Genomic DNA, 16,822 nt, shown 5'->3' on the forward strand with positions numbered 1-16,822 from the left:
AAAACATGGCCGGCCGGTTTGCACGTCGTGCTTGTGGCTGGTCTCACATTGCACTTGTTCCCTGTCCGGCGCCACTGGGAGCAAGCTGTGTGATGTGTATTAGGAATGGGTTCCTTGGTGTCCTCAGCCCCTCTGCTTCCGCCTGAGTCAGGGTTTATCGGACTGTCATGTCGTCCATTCATTCGTTCACTCAGCAAGCATCTGTGTTCTGAGCACTGGCTGTCTGGGCTGCTGAGAGGAGCGGGTCCCCGTCCGGTGGGGAAGCAGGACAGTCACCATGTGGGTGGTGGGGTGGCACGGAAAGCACTGGGGGCGAGTCAGCGGGGCTTCCTGGAGGAGAAGGCCTCCCGGGGCCTGACAGCGTGAGGGTGCTGCCGGAGGGGTTGGGGTGCAGCCCAGGCCGAGGAGCTGGCTGAACACAGACCTGGGCGTGTGAGCAGGACGCAGTCGTCGGGCACTGGGCTGGGCAGGAGTGACGCCAGGCCGGGGCCCTCCATCTTGGCCCCCGTAGAACCAGAGGCTCCTGACGTCTGCTCGGCCTCCCCACAGGGACGGCAGCGTGACCGCAGGGGCTGCACTTGGACGTCCTTGTTTATAGCGCAGCCAAAGCCACGAACCTGGTGCTGCCTCTGATTCTCCAGCTCCTGAGAGCTGGGTGCTGGCAGGGCCTGCGTGCCCCTCCCCTGGGCTAGGAGCTCATTTCAGTGTCACTTGCTTGCCGGTGCCTGCCTTGTCGTCAGACCGTCAGGGTAAGGCCACCGCCTGGGGGAGCCTTTCCTAACCTCTGGTACGTTTGGCCCTTGCTGTTTGCCAGGTTCATGTCCACTGCCACCCTCTCCGTTCACCATCCCCACTGACCCTGCTCTTGCCACCTGGTACCCCAGCACCATGCCCCCTCCAGAAACCGTTTTGGCGCAGGAGCTGTTAAATTTTATTTAGGCATGTCAGCTTCTCACTGACTTTTTCATCCACTTATGAGTGTTACTATTAAATTTGCTATTTGTATTATTCTGAGAACTGCCCTAAAAGCAATCGTGTAGTGATTCCGTTTAAGAAGCTCATGGGTAAGGAATCACAGTGTTTAAGGCATTGCCACGACTAAAGGCGATTTCAATGTTTGTGCGTTAGGTTCGGCCTGCCCTTCGTGCTGCACTTAGAGAAGACAGTGGCCTGGGACCTTCTGCAGAAGGAAATCCTGGAGAAGATGAAGTATTTCTTGAGGCCCACCGTTTGCGTTCAGGTGCGTATGCTGACGCGCAGGCCCGCACGGCCAGGGAAGGAGCAGCCACTGCAGGGGGTGCTGAAGCTCAGACCTGTGCGCTGGGGGCCAGGCCCTGAGCCGCAGCGTGGAAAGCTGTCCTTAGCGTCGCTGTGTGCAGAGCTTCAGGACCGAGGACGTAGACCTCGTTGTGAGAAGGGCGCTGGCCGCTGCAGGTGTCCCTTCCTCCTATTTGTCTAGTAACGTTTAGCACACGCTCAGCTCGGAGGGACTTCATGGAACGTCTGTCTGTGTATTTTCAGAATTGGGGTGACGATACTAAGGTGTCCACAGAAGGCTTACATTGAGTTAAGTTCAGCTGAAGCCACGTGTCATCTGTCAACAGGACACGGTTGATGTGTAGATTGCATTTGAGCAAATCGTACTTGCAGTGTGTTGCAGTGGCCACCAACTACCAGGGCATGGTGGGGAAGCGATCTGCAGAGCAGTCTGCTCTCCGCCCAGTCTGTTTGGGAAACAGCGCTGAAGCGCAAGCCTTCGGAGAGTCGGCTGAGTCTCCTTTCCCTCTGACGCAGGTGTGTCCGTTCAGCTTGCGGGTGGTCAGTGTGGTGGGAATAACGTACTTGCTGCCCCAGGAAGAACAACCTCTGTGCCACCCGACGGTAGAAAGGTAAAACCCTTCTAGAATTTCCTGTGCGCGGTGTGACTTCTTGTGCTGTCGGTAGAAGTGGTGTAACTCCCTCCTAAGCACGTGTGGGAGGCTCTTCAGGCTTGTGTAGCAATGAAACGCTTTTTCACGTTAGGTTCGCATTTGGGTGTGATGTGCTTATGGTCTTTCTCGAAATCAGAAAAGCCTGAGGTACTCATGATAGGACGGCAAATGAATGTATGTCCCAGGACGACAGACAAATGACACTTCATACTCGCCAGGACTGACGTTTTCCAAAGTAGAGCTCTGACCATACCGCTTTTGTCCTTGAAGTCCTCGTGTGGCCTGAGAGACAAAGCCCCGTCCACGCTGTGTGACGTTTCTCAGTGTGAGCCCCGGTCACTTCCCTGGGTCAGGCCTCAGACGCCAGCGGTGACAAGGACCGAGGGTGTTTGGACGTGCGGCTGTTTCCTATGTGCCTTTGCCTGTGTGGTCTGCTCTGTGGAGAGTTCCTTTCCTCTTCGCAGTGTCCCTCCTCCCCTGTGGTCGCATTGTCACTGCTCCGTGTACCCTGACGTTCTGTGTGCTGCTGTCAGTGAAATACTAGAGATACACATGCGTATGTGCCATACGTATGAAATGTAAATATACAAACACACAGTATTGTTTTTATTAGGATGATTTTTTCCAACCAATATTGTAGCACCTGCATTTCTGGATTCAAAAAAGTGTACAACATGGTTCTGTGTGAAAGCAGGTCACTGTTTGGTTTTAGAGACGAGAGTTAATACATTAGATGATGATCCAGAACATTGCAAAGCATGGAAAATACGAGACGCGTGATACTGACTGTTGGTACTGAGTTTCTCAGGAGGTGGGGCTCCGTGCGGCAGGACGGGGAACTGGAGTGGAGCCTCACAGAGGGCAGTTTCCATGGGGTGGGCATCGTCCAAGGACCAGGCCTTGCTTCGGGGGGTGGGGAGAGGTGCCGGGGGGACTTTGTCTCAGAGGGACTGTGTTCGGTCTCTCTTTGGGTTGGTGACACATTGGACCAAAAGTTGGGACGGTCGTAAAGAACACCCAAGAGTGATGTGGACGGGCCTGTCACAGGATGGGAAATTTCTTCCCATCTCTATTTCTGTATCAGACATTTTAATTTAAGGTTTCTTCAGTTCAGTTGTAACCTAGTTATTAAATATGAGGTTATTGTAATGGTCTCACTCTAAACATTTCTGATGGGGAACGATGATGAAGATTTTCAGTAATCACGTTATAATTTCAGCTTTCAGAGAGGATGATCGTATTTAAGTAACATTTATTTAGAAAGTAACATGTGACTTCCCGTCCCTCCCCTCCCGCACCTGCAGAGCATTGAAGTCTTGTGGACCAGGTGGCACTGCTCACGTGAAATTAGTGGTGGAATGGGACAAGGAGACGAAAGATTTGTGAGTATTGTAGAGTCACTGCTTCCGTTATTTTAAAAGCATACCTTTGATCTTTTAAATGAACTGCAACCCAAATCTGTTTTCTCTTTAGCTAAGTGTCCAAGTGTGCCCGCTTATTTAAACCGCTTACTTAAGCAGTTTATTATTTCTGTTGTTTGCTGCTAATGAGACAGAAGCAGTATATTCATAGACATATATTCACTACAGGTGCAGTTACTTTGACTTGTGTTGCAGGCCCATTAACTCTCGTAAGCTGTACCACGTGCACGCCCGTAGTTACAAAGCACAGTTCATGGCCAGTCCCAGAAAAGCCAGTTCCCAGGACTTCTTGAAAGTAAGCTTGTAGACAGAACTCCTCAGGAACATTTGGTCATAGAAAACTGAGTTAGAGCTTGTACTTTCTTACCCATCAGTCTTTGGTTGTGAATGTAGAGCCCGCCGTGAAGCTGGGATTGTGTCTTGTGTCAGTTCTTTCTGTGAGACGTTCTCTGATAGCTGCCCCCCCGCGCCCCATTGCAGCTTGTTTGTCAGCACTGAGGACGAGTACATCCCAGATGCGGAAAGCGTGCGCCTGCAGAAGGCGCGCCACCAGCAGCCTCAGACCTGCACGTTGTCCCAGTGTTTCCAGCTCTACACCAAAGAGGAGCGGGTAAGAGCTGGGCAGCACCCCGCAGGCTGTGCGGGGCTGGGGGCCGGCGGGGGGGCATGGTGACAGCGGAGAAACAAACTGTCCCAGGAAACTCCCCGGAGTGTCGGCACTTACATCTGTTCTGCACACGCAATGGGGATCTTACTGTTGTTAGTTCTTTTCGGACTTTCACAAAAAATTGTTTAAATCTCTGGAAAAAGCTGATTCATGGAAATGCTCTAGAAGTGAACCTTTGTAGTTAATTTTTGCCTCTTTTTTTCATGGTTAATGATAAATGTATTTTTTTGATGTTAGTTTAGAAATTTTTAATCACTTTGCTTAGTAACTAGAACAGTGATTCTCAACTTTTGGGGGCAAAGAACACAGGTGCCAGAACCTACTACATTTAGATTGATTATAACCAAATAAATGAAGAGCTTAGCTTCTTAGTTGCATTGGCTACTTTGTGAGTCCTCAGTAGACACACGTGGCTGTCACACTGGACGGTGCAGATAGAGACACAGAGGTCTGGTAGACGCGAGCTCGGACCACCTGGCACAGTGCTCTGCAGATGGTCGGGACCTGGTAGATACTGGAATGAGAGGATGGACAGACAGACGGGTAAACAAGTCTCTGTGGGTGGGGCTCAGGCCTGCGTGGGTTTTCAGCCTCTCCAGGTTGATGCCCCTGGAGTCACCCTGAGCAGAGCACTTGGCGTTCATCTTGAGTTGATGGTTAGGACCGTAATGGGGACAACTGACTGTTACTGTTCACGCCGGTACATAGAGGGTCGCGCGATTTCCGGGTCGGAGGGCACGTCAGAGTCCTTTTCTTTATTGGTTGGGTTCTTCTGCCTAATTTCAAGTAGGGGGTTGTCCAGCCGCTGGTTGCATACTTTTAGTTACGGGGCATTTGCCTCTGATAGTGACTGACGTCAACCTGAAATATAGCCCCTGGTTACTACAGCCAACAGGTACTCTCTCTCTTGAGTTTGTTAAGAACAGTCGAGGACAAATACTTGTCTGTCCTTCAAATACTGGAAATGGTTTTTATCTTCCCAGTGAGGCTTTTCTCCCCCAAGCTGTTCATGGCTAGTTCCTTTAATAATAGTTTCATAAGACATGTTTTTTCAGTTTGGGGCTCAGATAAAATACTTGGCTTTGAAGCTGGCTGATGGCGCGCTCTGTGACGCACCTTATCCTATTTAGCTTTTGTGGTTTTTAAAATTGATTTGGGCGATGTTTGAGGACGGCGCAAGCCGTCCTGGCAGGCGAGCAGACCTGGTAGGGTGACCATAGCGGGCCCCACAGAGCACCTCACGGCTGCAGAAGGAGGGGGCATTTCCGTAGGGTTCTTACGTAAGTGCCCCCTGAGTACACACACTGTGCGCCAGCTGCTGCACCAGGCACTGGGGACCTGGCAGGGCGGTTCTGAAAAGACAGCGTTTCTGCCCTCGGGCTGTTTACAGTCTAGTGGGGGGGGTCAAGTAAATAAGGCAGCGAAGGACCCTGGGTAAGGAGGAAGGCGGCCCGGCTGAGAACCAAACGAAGCCAGTGTGATGAGCACGGGGTAGAGGGAGCGTCAGAGACTGTCCTGGGCACCGAGTAATCCTGGAACCGACCCACAGTGGTGCCGGGCACGGAGAGAGCGTTCAGCGGGTGTGTGCTGGAGCGCAGGAATGACTGCATGAATGAGAGTTTCTGGGGAAGTTCCGTCACGGGCCCCAGAGAAACAGTACAGACACGGGAGAGGAGAAGGTGAGCTGTGGCAGGAGGCTTGTGACGATAAGTGGGGTTTCATTGTCTGCCAGTCAGTGTTGCATAGCAGTGTCATTGGTGCCGGTCCTGACTGCTGCCGTAGGATGAGTTAGAGGCAGCGCCCAGAGCGCAGATGGTGGGAGCACCGCGCTTTTCATTACCTTGAATGTTCACTGTTACAAGGCTGACCAACTGGGGCACGACCGGAGAGGCGGATCGGACCTGATGCCACTGGAAGTCACGACACGTCTGAAATGAGGGTGCTGAGGGCAGCCTGAGGGCTCAGGTGTGTCAGGCACCATCTTGTGGGGGGAGGGCTTGGACTCCTTGATCTGAAAAGCAGAACTCAAAGATTGGAAATTACAGGGAGATGATTTTGCCTTAATATGAGGAAGGACTTTGGCACAGACTGTCTGAAAGGGGGGCAGTTGCCTGCCAAGGGAGCCCCTCGTTTGCCGGGTCTGCGGTGCTTGGGGTGGTCGGCAGGGCCGTGGTCTCCTGGTAGCAGTTACAACAAGATAAGTGCAGGAATCAGACGTGCGTAGAAACTGTCACAGCTGTTAGACGTTGTCATCACATTCTTACCACGTCTTACAGAAGTACCCGTTTGTAATGCTTTGGAAGTTAAAACAGACAGCCCGCTCCTTTACCACAAGCACGGGGCTGGGTGGCCACGGATGTAATGTAGACTAGTAATACCGCGTTCCCCGAAAATAAGACCTAGCCGGACCATCAGCTCTAGTGCGTCTTTTGGAGCAAAAAGTAATATAAGACCTGGTCTTATTTTACTGTAAGAAAATAGTGGGGGAAACATGGTATGTCCCCCAGATGGGAACTGACCAGGTGGCGGCTTAGGCCCCTTCCAGTCCAACTTTCTGATTCACTTTCTCCCCCAAACTTCCGCCCCTCCCCATCTTTCCTGCAAACATGATTGGGTCTCCCTGTCAGGACAGAAATTCCCTCAGCTCTGCTTCCCTTTCAAGCTGCCCGCCAGCCTTCCTCCTCCTCTGCCTCAGTCACCATCAGCGGCTCCCTCCCTCCCTCCCTCCCTCCCTCCCTCCTTCCCTCCTTCGATTCCTCCCTCCCTTCTCAGTCCCTCCCTCCCTCCCTGCCAAACCTGTCTCATCTGTGTGACTGGCCTTCCCAACACTGCTCTCTGAGGTCGCCTGGCCTGTGCTCAGAGTACATCTGACCTGCCCCAGCACTGGTATGGGTAACCCCTGTGTTTAGCACCCTTTGGGACGCATAAAAGGGACGCCTCGGATTAGCCTGGTTTTCTGATTCCACCTCCTCAGGCTCCTGGTTTCTTAGCTGCTGAGTTTCCCTTAGAAATAGGCGTTCCCCACGATTCTGTGCTTGGCTTTTCTCTCTTCTGTCTCCGTGGTGCCACCTTCCAATCCCACGCCCTACCTTGGCCCCCGTGTGTCGATGGTCCCAGATCTGATGCAGCTTCTGAACCGCAGAGCAGGCCTTGAAATCTCTCCGCAGACGTGCCTCCCTGTTGCACCCCGGACTTAGCGTGTCCCCAGCCTGCAGCCCTCGCCTGCAGGGATGACAGGTGGACCTGAGGCCCCAGGTTGGCATTTGGACCAGTCCTGTTGGTAGCAGGAGGGGTGTTGGCAGCGATGCTGTGCTTGGGGGAGAGAGACCAGTTAGGAGGTTCGAGTCCAGGGAAGGGAACGAGGGAGGACTTCAAATTCAGGTGGCGCTAGTGGGCCCGAGAGGAGGAGGCGGGTGAGATGGCAGAGGGGCGGAGGGCTGGATGGATGTGGGCAGAGGGAGGGGGGCCACGCTTTGGGGTAGCCCCCATGGTCTGCCCTTGGAGGGTGGTGGCCGTGTTTGCTGACACAGGACACGCAGGAGGAAGAGAGGGAACTGCACTGATGTCACTTACATCCTCCCCGGTCTTTACCTGGTTCCTTTTTGAAAAATAATCAAGTCAGCAAATGTTTGGGTGCCGACTCTGGCCAGCCGCCACTTTTGATGGTGTTTTTCTGTTGACACCATCACGTGGTTTCCAGAGAGCTGCTGAGTTGTGCCGGCCGGGCCGCGGTGAGCGCCGCGGTGGCCTGTGGGAAGCCTCGCCTCGCGTGGCGCCTGCTCACGCCCCTGCTCCTTCGCAGCTCGCCCCCGACGACGCCTGGCGCTGCCCGCACTGCAAGCAGCTGCAGCAGGGGAGCATCACGCTGAGCCTGTGGACGCTGCCCGACGTGCTCATCGTCCACCTGAAGCGCTTCCGGCAGGTGAGGAGGTCCCGCCCGCTGTGGGCGGGTCCCCAGGTCCCCGTGTCCCCAGCCATGTCCCCAGCCGCCAGCGGCTGCCCTGTGTTTGCTGTCACGCGGTGCTCTTTCCCACGCAGCAGGGAGCACTCTGTGACCCTCTGAACCCCGAACATCAGTTCACACTGCAGACCTCTTGCTCTGTTCTTGGGGGTTTGTGAATGTTGCCCTTACATTTTGGTGAGTGTGCTTTGGGATCTGAAGAAAAACACAGAGCCCCGTTGTAGGGGCGGGTAGAATTGTATTTTTATCTAAAGTAATTACAGGTGTCATCCTGCTCCCAGGGAGTGGTTGTACCGCTGAGGAGATGAGTCAGAAACGTGCAGAGAACGTCTGCATTGAGTCCCGTTGCTCTGAGTCAGCTGTCCCCAATGGCTGTCTGCTCCCTGAGGCTGGGATGGTCCCCGACAGCCCCTGTGGGAGGGGTCAGTGGGAGGTACACGGCAGAGAGGCCCTGACGCCGGGCTGTAGGAAGGTTTGTGCCTGAGATCCGGGTGGGCCTTTGGTGTGTGAGGGGGAGCAGTGTCTGCAAACCCTGCAGCCAAGGGGTGCCCTGTGGGCACGAGGCTGCCAGCTGCCAGCTTGGCGGGAGCTGCAGAGGGTGGAGGAAAGGCAGGAGCTGCGGTGGGCGAGGGGCAGGAAGGGGCCGTCCCTGCGGACCCCTGCGGACAGTGGGAGGCCGACAGGACGGCTTGAAGCCGGGAAGCACCGCCACCCTCCTGTGTTTGGAGAGACCATTCTACTCTGGCTGCTGCGTAGAGAATCGGGCTGTCGGGACGAGATAGGAGATGTGAAGGAGGCCACCACAGTCATGACGGGGTGGGGGTGGGGGGTTGCTCATGGCTGGGGCCAGAGGGGTGGCGGAGGCCAGGAAGAAACCCGGAACGACTGAGGGGTTTTTAGCGCTGCTGATGAAGTGGAGGTGTCGGGGCTGACGCACACCTGGTCCCAGGGCTGGGCTTTCACCCCAAGGTTTGGGGTCCAGCTCCTAAGGGAGAAGAGTGGGCATTTGCCTGCGTGTCCCAGCTGCACACCCCCCTTTGGGATCTGCTGGTTGAGGGTTGGGCCCCCCACCTTCTCTGTCCCCTTCCACACACACACACTAGTTTCCTTTGCAGTCTGTTGTTTTGGAAGACGTGTCAGCACCCCAGACTCAAAGCTGCAGTGTCACCTTTGACCCCTCTCTCCTGTCGCTCTCATCCAGGCAGTGAGTCACCTGTTCAGCTGGTCGTGCATCTGCATGGCCTCCTGTGTGTCCCCTTCTCCCCATTCTTGCTGTCACCCTGCCAGTGCAGACCTTTGACACTTCCCAGCTGGTTGCAGTTGCGGTGTCTTTTAACTGATTTCTCCACCCTCATGACACTCTCCGCAGTGTCTTATGCGCTGACGCAGCTCCTGTCCCACAGCTGTGATGCCGTCACCTCAGCCCCAGTGCCTGCCCTGGACTGAGAACGAATCCACACTCGTCAGCCTCACCTCCCTGATGGTCCAGGACCCGTCCTACCCTTTTCTTACGCAAGCTTTCTTCTCTTCGCTCTGTGGCCCCTCAGCCTGGCAGTGTCTGTGCCCCTCAGTGTGTTAAAGCTCCCTAGACAGTGAGCATCCGGGGCTCGGGCCGTGTGACCCGTCACCTAGTTGCTGGAGGGGCTGGGCAGGGAGGGCCTGGCTGCTCCGTGCCAGGCACCGTGCTTAGTCCGTCAGCATCTGTGACACATCAGAACGACTCACCTACACTGTCCTTTTGTAAGGCTTTTAGAAGGTAAAGATAGGAAAGCTCAGAGAGGCGCGTTACCCACATGTGTGGATGGTCGCTGGCTCCACGTTTGGTGACATAAGAGCCAGTTCCGAATGTGTCTTGGGAGACACGAGACACGTGACTCAGACCACATGGGTCAGCAGCGAGGGCCCACATCCGTCTCCATGGAGACGCCACCAGAACTTGTGTTTCTTCTTCGACAGGACGGAGACAGGCGCATGAAACTCGAGAACATGGTCAAGTTCCCCTTGACCGGCCTGGACATGACGCCCCACGTGGTTAAGAGAAGCCAGAGCAGCTGGAGCTTGCCCTCGCACTGGTCTCCGTGGCGACGGCCTTACGGACTCGGGAGGGACCCAGACGACTACGTGTACGACCTGTATGCGGTGTGCAACCATCACGGCACCATGCAAGGGGGGCACTACACAGGTGTGCAGCGCGCGGGGCGGGCTGTGTGGCGGGCCTGAGGCGCGCCGTGCGTGGGGCAGGGTTGCGCTGCTGTCCCCCAGCGGGCAGTGCCCCAGCTGGGAGGGCACTGCCCAGCCTCTGGCTCTCTGTCCTCGTCCTCCCCTGCGCTGGACGGTCGCTAGCTGTCTGGCTGATGGGGGTGTGTGGACAGACAGACACTCGTCGGGTTGCCCAGGACGCCCTGTGTGCCCACTCACTCCCCTGCCACGGTTCTTTCTCCTTCCTTGAGGTTCTAGCTGTTCCTTATTGGGAGTGACGGACGCATGTTGTTGGGTCTTTAGAGTGACTTGGAAGGGTGTTCTATTGGTATTAAGGTGAAATTTTCTTTTTCATTTTTATTTTTTATTTTTTGAAAGTGGTGAAAGAGGAGTTTATTAGAAGAGATAGTACACTTCGAAGACAGAAGCGGACCCGAGTAGTAGAGAATGGCTCAAGGGCCCAAGGGGACATTATTAGGAGAAAAAGTACACTCCGAAGAGCTGGGAGCTGGAGCGGGCCGAGCAAAGGAGGAGACTCAGAAGGCCTGCTGTTTCATTTTTAAAGCAGCTGTGTTCATTGTGCAATTTAGAGACTAGAGAGAGGAAGAAGCCCACCACCAGCACGTGGGCTTCTCACTCACGCATAACCCATTGCAGCATTTTTAAAGATTGTGATGAAGTGCACATAACAAAATTTACCATTTTCACCATTCTTAAGGGGACGGTTCTGTGGCATTAAGGACAGTCACATCTTTGTGTACCTGTCTCCAGAACTTGCTCATCTTCCCAAACTGAAACTGCACCCAGTAAATACCAACCCCCCCACAGAACTTCTGCTGACGGACTCGCCCCGTTTCCGGTTCAGAAGGTCCTCTGAGCCCATAGAAGGCAGAGTGAAATAGGAATGAAATGTTTACATACATTTCAGCTGGTATTTTGGTTTTAACTCAGTTTAAATTCTGATGTTATATTTTGTGTCTTGCATATTTTATATTTTATGGGGCCACTTGTCTAATAAATGTGTGTCTAGTTGGAGTTTTGCTTTCGTGGCATGACTAGTCGCGTCTGGGTTCTTAGATCCGACTCGGAGTTACCCTCGTGGGCTCTTAGAACTGAAAGGGGCTCAGAGAGCAGTCATTTCGCTGATGGGCTGGCAGAGTGATGCCATTGCTGGCCTCCCTGGTTGGTGGCTGTCCAGCCTCAGCTTCGGTAAAGGAGGCTCCTTCTGTTCAGAACAGTGTTTCTCGGGACAGTGTGGAGCCATGTTAGGTGGTTTCTGGCATCTGATGGTTGAGAAAGGTCAGTGCTGATTTCAGCCTGCCCCGCTGCAATTCAGAGAGCGTACTGGACGGTGCCCGGAAACCCGGGGCTGCCTCGGGCAGTACGAGTTAGTGAAATGCCCCCGCAGTGTTGAGTTCAGGACCCCAGTGTTTGCTGGGGGTGTTCACTGTGGCATCTGCTGTCGTTCCATTGCACTGGTTCGAGCTGGCGTCCGTGGCCCGTGGCACCGTCTGTGAGAAGGGTGAGCGGTTCTCCGTCTTTCTGATCAAGAACCTGCCTCTTGCTTTTTACAATGTCCAGTCCTTCATGAACCAATACTTTTGCAAAAATACAATAAAAATCAGATTTCATGGCAAATCTGATAAAAGTCTGATGTTGTGGCCGAATTAGATTGCTATACAAGTTTTTAAATGCTTTTCTCAGTTTGGTGTGTATCTCGTGGTTGGCACCAGTCTGCGAACCACCGTTGACGAAGCCCTGGGCTAGAAGACACTTCAGAAATAACGCTAGAAAGAAAAGCAAGCGGTTTACTTTGGAAAGGCTGAGGACAGGCCACCCTGAAGACAGACAGACAGACGAGTGCGCACGCCTATGCACACAGAAGCTGCTCTGTCACCTTCTGTTGGGCGTGTCCCCTTACGCTCTGCTCCTCGCCTGCTCCAGAATAGCGGCCACCTCAGGCAGGGCTTTCATCCCTGACGCCGCTTCCGCAGCCCCCTTTCCCTTAGAGCCCACGCCTCTCCCTCCCCTGTGGTTCTCGTGAGCCGCGCTGCAAATGACTGCCCTCCCTGCAGTCACAGACGCCTGTTCTGCTCTTCTTTTGGGGACCTGCCTGGTGCCACCCTTTCTTGTAGGGCTCCGTGCTTGCACAGTGGTTGTGGCCTCTGGAGGAGGTCGCTCCTGGTCCTGCCTCTCGGGCCCTCACGTGCCCTGTCCCTGGACCATCCTGAGTCTCTTTTTTCCCAGTAGAGTATGTAGCATTCAGCACTCCTTTATTCTCACCCCAGTAAACGGGTATTTTTAGAAACTGTGATAAGAATGTACGTTTCTGGGTCGAGCTTATCATACCCTTTGACGGATCCTTACAGGATGACGTGGCTTCACAGACGCCAAGTTGTCGTTGCCTGTTCTTGCTGACACTTGAATGCTCTTTATTCATATGTCAGCCTTAGAATTTGCAGTGGAGAGAAGGCTGCTTACTGCCTTCATAAGCGCACATGTTCTCAGTTTGCCAGGGGGCTTTCCTGGGGCATCGTGTGTGCTACCCCCGAGGGGAGCAGGGTGGGGTAGGGGTTTAGGAGCCAGCTCGGGGACTAGACCATCCTGGGGTCAGCTGGGCACGCCCTTCAGTGGCTTGGCCTTGGGCAAGCGGCCTGATCTTTTGAGCCTCTGTAAAATGGGACTAATCTTAGAGAAGTCTCTTGGGGTGAAGTGAGCGGCTTGGCACATAATAAGTGCTGAACAAATACTAAAATGTTACAATGTGTTTGAACCAGGATTTCTCAAGCCTGGCTGGCACTGTTGACAGTTTGGCTGGATAAGTCTTTGTTCTGGAGTGGGAGCGGTGTGGGGGAGGGAGGATTGGGGGGAACTGCACTGTTGGGTGTTAAGCAGCCTCCCGGCCTCTACACTAGACTCCAATAGCCCCCCCCCCCCGCGCCCCTTTTTGTGACCATCAGAACTATCTCCATTCATTGCCAAGTGTCCTCTGAGACGTACTGGTTTAAATAAATACGTATGTTGTGTTTCCTGAAATTAAAAAGAATTTCATCCATTTGGTATCGCTTGGAATTTCTTGAAACATTTTGCCTGAGTGTGATGTGGAATTTGGATTTTGTACCTCTTTCTGTGTCACCATGTGCAGCTTTAAAAAGGTCTTGAATTAATTATACGAGCAAAAGAAGTGGTGTCTGTGGGGAGCGTGGGCAGGCCACTGCGGCCCCGGTGCTGACGGCCCTCTCTTTGCAGCCTATTGTAAGAACTCCGTGGACGGTCTGTGGTACTGCTTCGACGACAGCGACGTGCGGCAGCTGTCGGAAGACGAGGTCTGCACGCAGACGGCCTACATCCTGTTCTACCAGAGGCGGGCAGCCGTACCGTCCTGGTCGGCCAACAGCTCCGTGGCAGGTGAGGCGCACGAGAAACTCGCCGGAAGGTCTCATGACTGGTGTGAACACATTAACCCTCTCATGACTCTGGTGCGATCGCATACACGTTGGCATTGAACCTGGAAACCAGACTGATCGCGACCAAGGAACTGGGCTGGGATGTCGGAGCAGCTGCGAACCAGCCGAGTTCCCAGGACGGGGAGCCTTTTGTCAGGGGTGAAGGAAGTACCGTCAGAAAGAGGGTTTGCCCCGGTCAGATCGCCTGATCTGTGAAGGGCAGCAGCGAAGGCTACAATAGTGTGCACGGCTTGGGTTTAGCTTGATGGGGTCTGTGGCTTTTCATAAACGCAGGAATCGGTGCCCACACTCAAATAGAAGCAGCTACACGTGATCTAACAAGGGCGCATGTGTCTTAATGCAGAGTGTGAGTTGGAGAGAGTGTGACAAGACTGGGATGTGACAATGTGATCAGGGCAGGGAGTATTAACCCCTGCTCCCCTGGAAGCTTGCGGGGGGAGCGGGGAGGTTTGCAGCCTCTAAAAGGAAGCATCTCTGAAGCAGAGCGGGCCCCTGCGGGAGTCAGACCCCTGCCCCACACCTCCTGTGCACCCAGCTGTGTGTGAGCACTCACTTCCTTAACAGAAAGGGGGAACTTGGGTGTTCTCAGGCCTGGCCGCGCAGAAGTGACACCCTCTTGGGGTCTGCCTGAGACCGTCATGTCATGCTGCTTCACGCTCTCAATTTCAAGAGCAGTTCCTGTTGCTCTGATAGGAGCTTAAGGGCCAACCTGGGACACACGGGACTGTTGACACACAGCCCTGTGTGTATTTGTATATTAATATTGTGAAAATGATTTTGAACTCCACGAGACAGCCTGGCTGAGAGAATAGCAGTGCATCGCTGTTTCTCTCTCCCTCTGCCTCTCTGTCAGACGTCTTACTGCAAGCGCTTAGAACAGTGCCTGGCCTGTCGTGCTGTACAAACGTGGGTGGAGTGAAGGGGTGTGAGCGGTTGTCCGTACTCTGTTCTGTTGCCGCCCTGGGATGTGGCCTGTGCATTATGTGGTGTCGTCACCGCTACACTTGCATTTGATCACTGCAGTGTGTGCGGTCTGCCGGCCTCCTGTCTGTCGTAGCAGGACAGCGTGGGGTCACGGCGTTCGGGTCGGCCCGGCAGTGAGGACACCAGCCGCCCCCCGCCCCTAGCTCACACAGCAGCACAGGCGGCCGGGACCCCAGCCTGACAGCGCCGTCTGCTTCCTCCTCTGCAGGCTCCACGAGTTCTTCGCTGTGCGAGCACTGGGTGAGCCGGCTCCCGGGGAGCAAGCCAGCCAGCGTGACCTCCGCGGCGTCCTCCAGACGCACCTCCCTGGCCTCGCTGTCTGAGTCCGTGGAGATGACCGGGGAAAGGAGTGAAGATGACGGTGAGTGTGGCGCTTGGTGACAATTGGCAGGAGGTTGGCGCATGGACACAGCACAGGGGCCTTTAGAGACTGTGACAGACTGAAGGGTCACAGACCGTGGGCTGAGAGCTGCGGGCCCGGGCACACGCAACATTCTGTCTAAATGGGCATTTGCTTTTCCTCAGTCACCTGGGGCTTTTCTGCTTCCCTTTCCTTATTTTCTACTTTGAAGGTCTAGTGTGGAGGCTGGAGCTTCAACTCTGTGCCTAATGAATACGTGGTTTTCAAAGTGCTTTTGCAAATCCTCAGAGGAGCTGTAAGGGGTCACAGTGCCATTGTGATTTGCCCGGCGTCACCTGGCGAGTTGCAGCCCGAGGCTTGCTTGGCATGGCCCCCCGCGACGTGCCGCTTCTCACCTTCCCGCCATGCTGTTGCTCTTAGGGGAGTCTCTGGCATGATCTTTTACGTACAGAAGCATCTAGAACAAAAACTATTGCCTCTGCATAGAGGTAGCTTTTGGGAATTCTGAGGATAGTCTAACTATGAAAACTATGAAAATCTGATAAAAACGGAACTTTCTTTCTCTTCACTTACTGCTTCGGTAGCGGCCGCGCGGCCCTTAGTTCTAACGGACCCCGGGGGGTGTGGAGAGGGTCAGGCAGCCAGCGCTCCGACAGGTGGAGGGCGGAGAGGGTGAGCGCAGCTTCTCTAGTGAGGGCAGTGACTCACCTTCCAACAAGCCTTGTTCTGCGGCCAGCGGCCAGCATTTCGATCGCCGTAACTGCTTCTAGTGGCGGTGGGAATTCTGAGCACATGAAATGGAGGGAGGAGGCAGGAGGCCGGGAGAAGAAAGCCAGGCCAGGAGCCTGTCTGCGTCGCAGCTGCAGCCCTGCCAGCTCTGCTGACTCGCTGCTGCTCTAACATAGGCCTTGGCCGTAAGTGCCAAGCTCCTTTCTAGCTCCTGACGTGGCGTGAAGACTTGACCAGTGACTCTTTGCTTGTTTATGGAGGATATTTCCAACGCAGCCTTTCAACTTCGAGGCTTTGAACTCAGGGTCGTTTTAACAGTAAACCTAGACGTGGTTGCCCAGTCTATTTGTAAACAGCACAGCTGGAAAATCGATGCCCTCTCGAGGATCCCCATTACCCCGTGATGCTGGTGGTACCCACAGAATAGCGCCCGTCTACTCGGCTCTCACACTGACAGTTGCACAAGACTCCACAGCTGCAGCAGCACGTGTCTGTAGGATTCCTTTTAGAATATTTTCTTTGGAAGTTTTAAGTCACTCAGAATAGGAGTCATGTTGTTCTAATTGAGAATTTTCCTTAAAAGCTTTAAGTCACTCGGGATAGGAGTGCGTTATCTCTTTAATTCTTTCCACGGATCTGCTTCTATAGTCAACGGTGACAGGCCAGGCTGCACGTGGCGCTGAGTGTGGGGCCAGGGGCTGTGGCTCTGGTGTCAGCTCTCCCTCGTTAGTTGTGTTATCTGGACCGAGGACCTCACTTCTGCGAGCCCCGACATCCTTGGTGAGATGAAGGACCTGGTTCAGTAACTCGCATTTGTGGAGCTTTGTGGAGTGGCAGGTGCCTTGCTGGGCACAGGACTGGGAGACTGTATTTCATTCTCATGGTGGCCCCGTGAGTTAGGACAGGGGTCAGCCCATAGGCCAAATATGGCCCCTGCCTTGATTTTAAGTAAGGTTTCATTGGAACGCAATTACGCCTATTTGTTTATGTGTCACCGGTGGGGTGGCTGCTTTCATTCTACGGTGGCCCGCAAAGCCTAAAATATTTACGATCTGGGCCTTTACAGGAAATATCTGCCGACCCCTGATGTGGAACAAGCAGG

The 16,822-nt window shown here is 54.2% G+C and overlaps 1 protein-coding gene across 2 annotated transcripts in view; it reads left to right on the top strand.

Annotated features, from left to right (window-relative positions):
• Positions 1 to 16,822, top strand: part of USP31 (ubiquitin specific peptidase 31) — a 51,513-nt gene that overhangs the window by 26,355 nt on the left and 8,336 nt on the right. For both annotated transcript variants that reach the window (XM_088801162.1, XM_074322568.2), the window contains 8 exons: positions 1,129 to 1,240; positions 1,795 to 1,889; positions 3,236 to 3,313; positions 3,833 to 3,962; positions 7,822 to 7,941; positions 9,937 to 10,162; positions 13,429 to 13,587; positions 14,839 to 14,991. In XM_088801162.1, coding sequence (XP_088657288.1) covers positions 1,129 to 1,240; positions 1,795 to 1,889; positions 3,236 to 3,313; positions 3,833 to 3,962; positions 7,822 to 7,941; positions 9,937 to 10,162; positions 13,429 to 13,587; positions 14,839 to 14,991 — 1,073 coding nt within the window. The remainder of the gene's footprint in view (positions 1 to 1,128; positions 1,241 to 1,794; positions 1,890 to 3,235; positions 3,314 to 3,832; positions 3,963 to 7,821; positions 7,942 to 9,936; positions 10,163 to 13,428; positions 13,588 to 14,838; positions 14,992 to 16,822) is intronic.

This window comes from Rhinolophus sinicus, chromosome 10 (assembly GCF_057876585.1).
Source record: "Rhinolophus sinicus isolate RSI-liver-muscle chromosome 10, RSI-T2T, whole genome shotgun sequence".
Taxonomy (NCBI): Eukaryota; Metazoa; Chordata; class Mammalia; order Chiroptera; family Rhinolophidae; genus Rhinolophus; species Rhinolophus sinicus.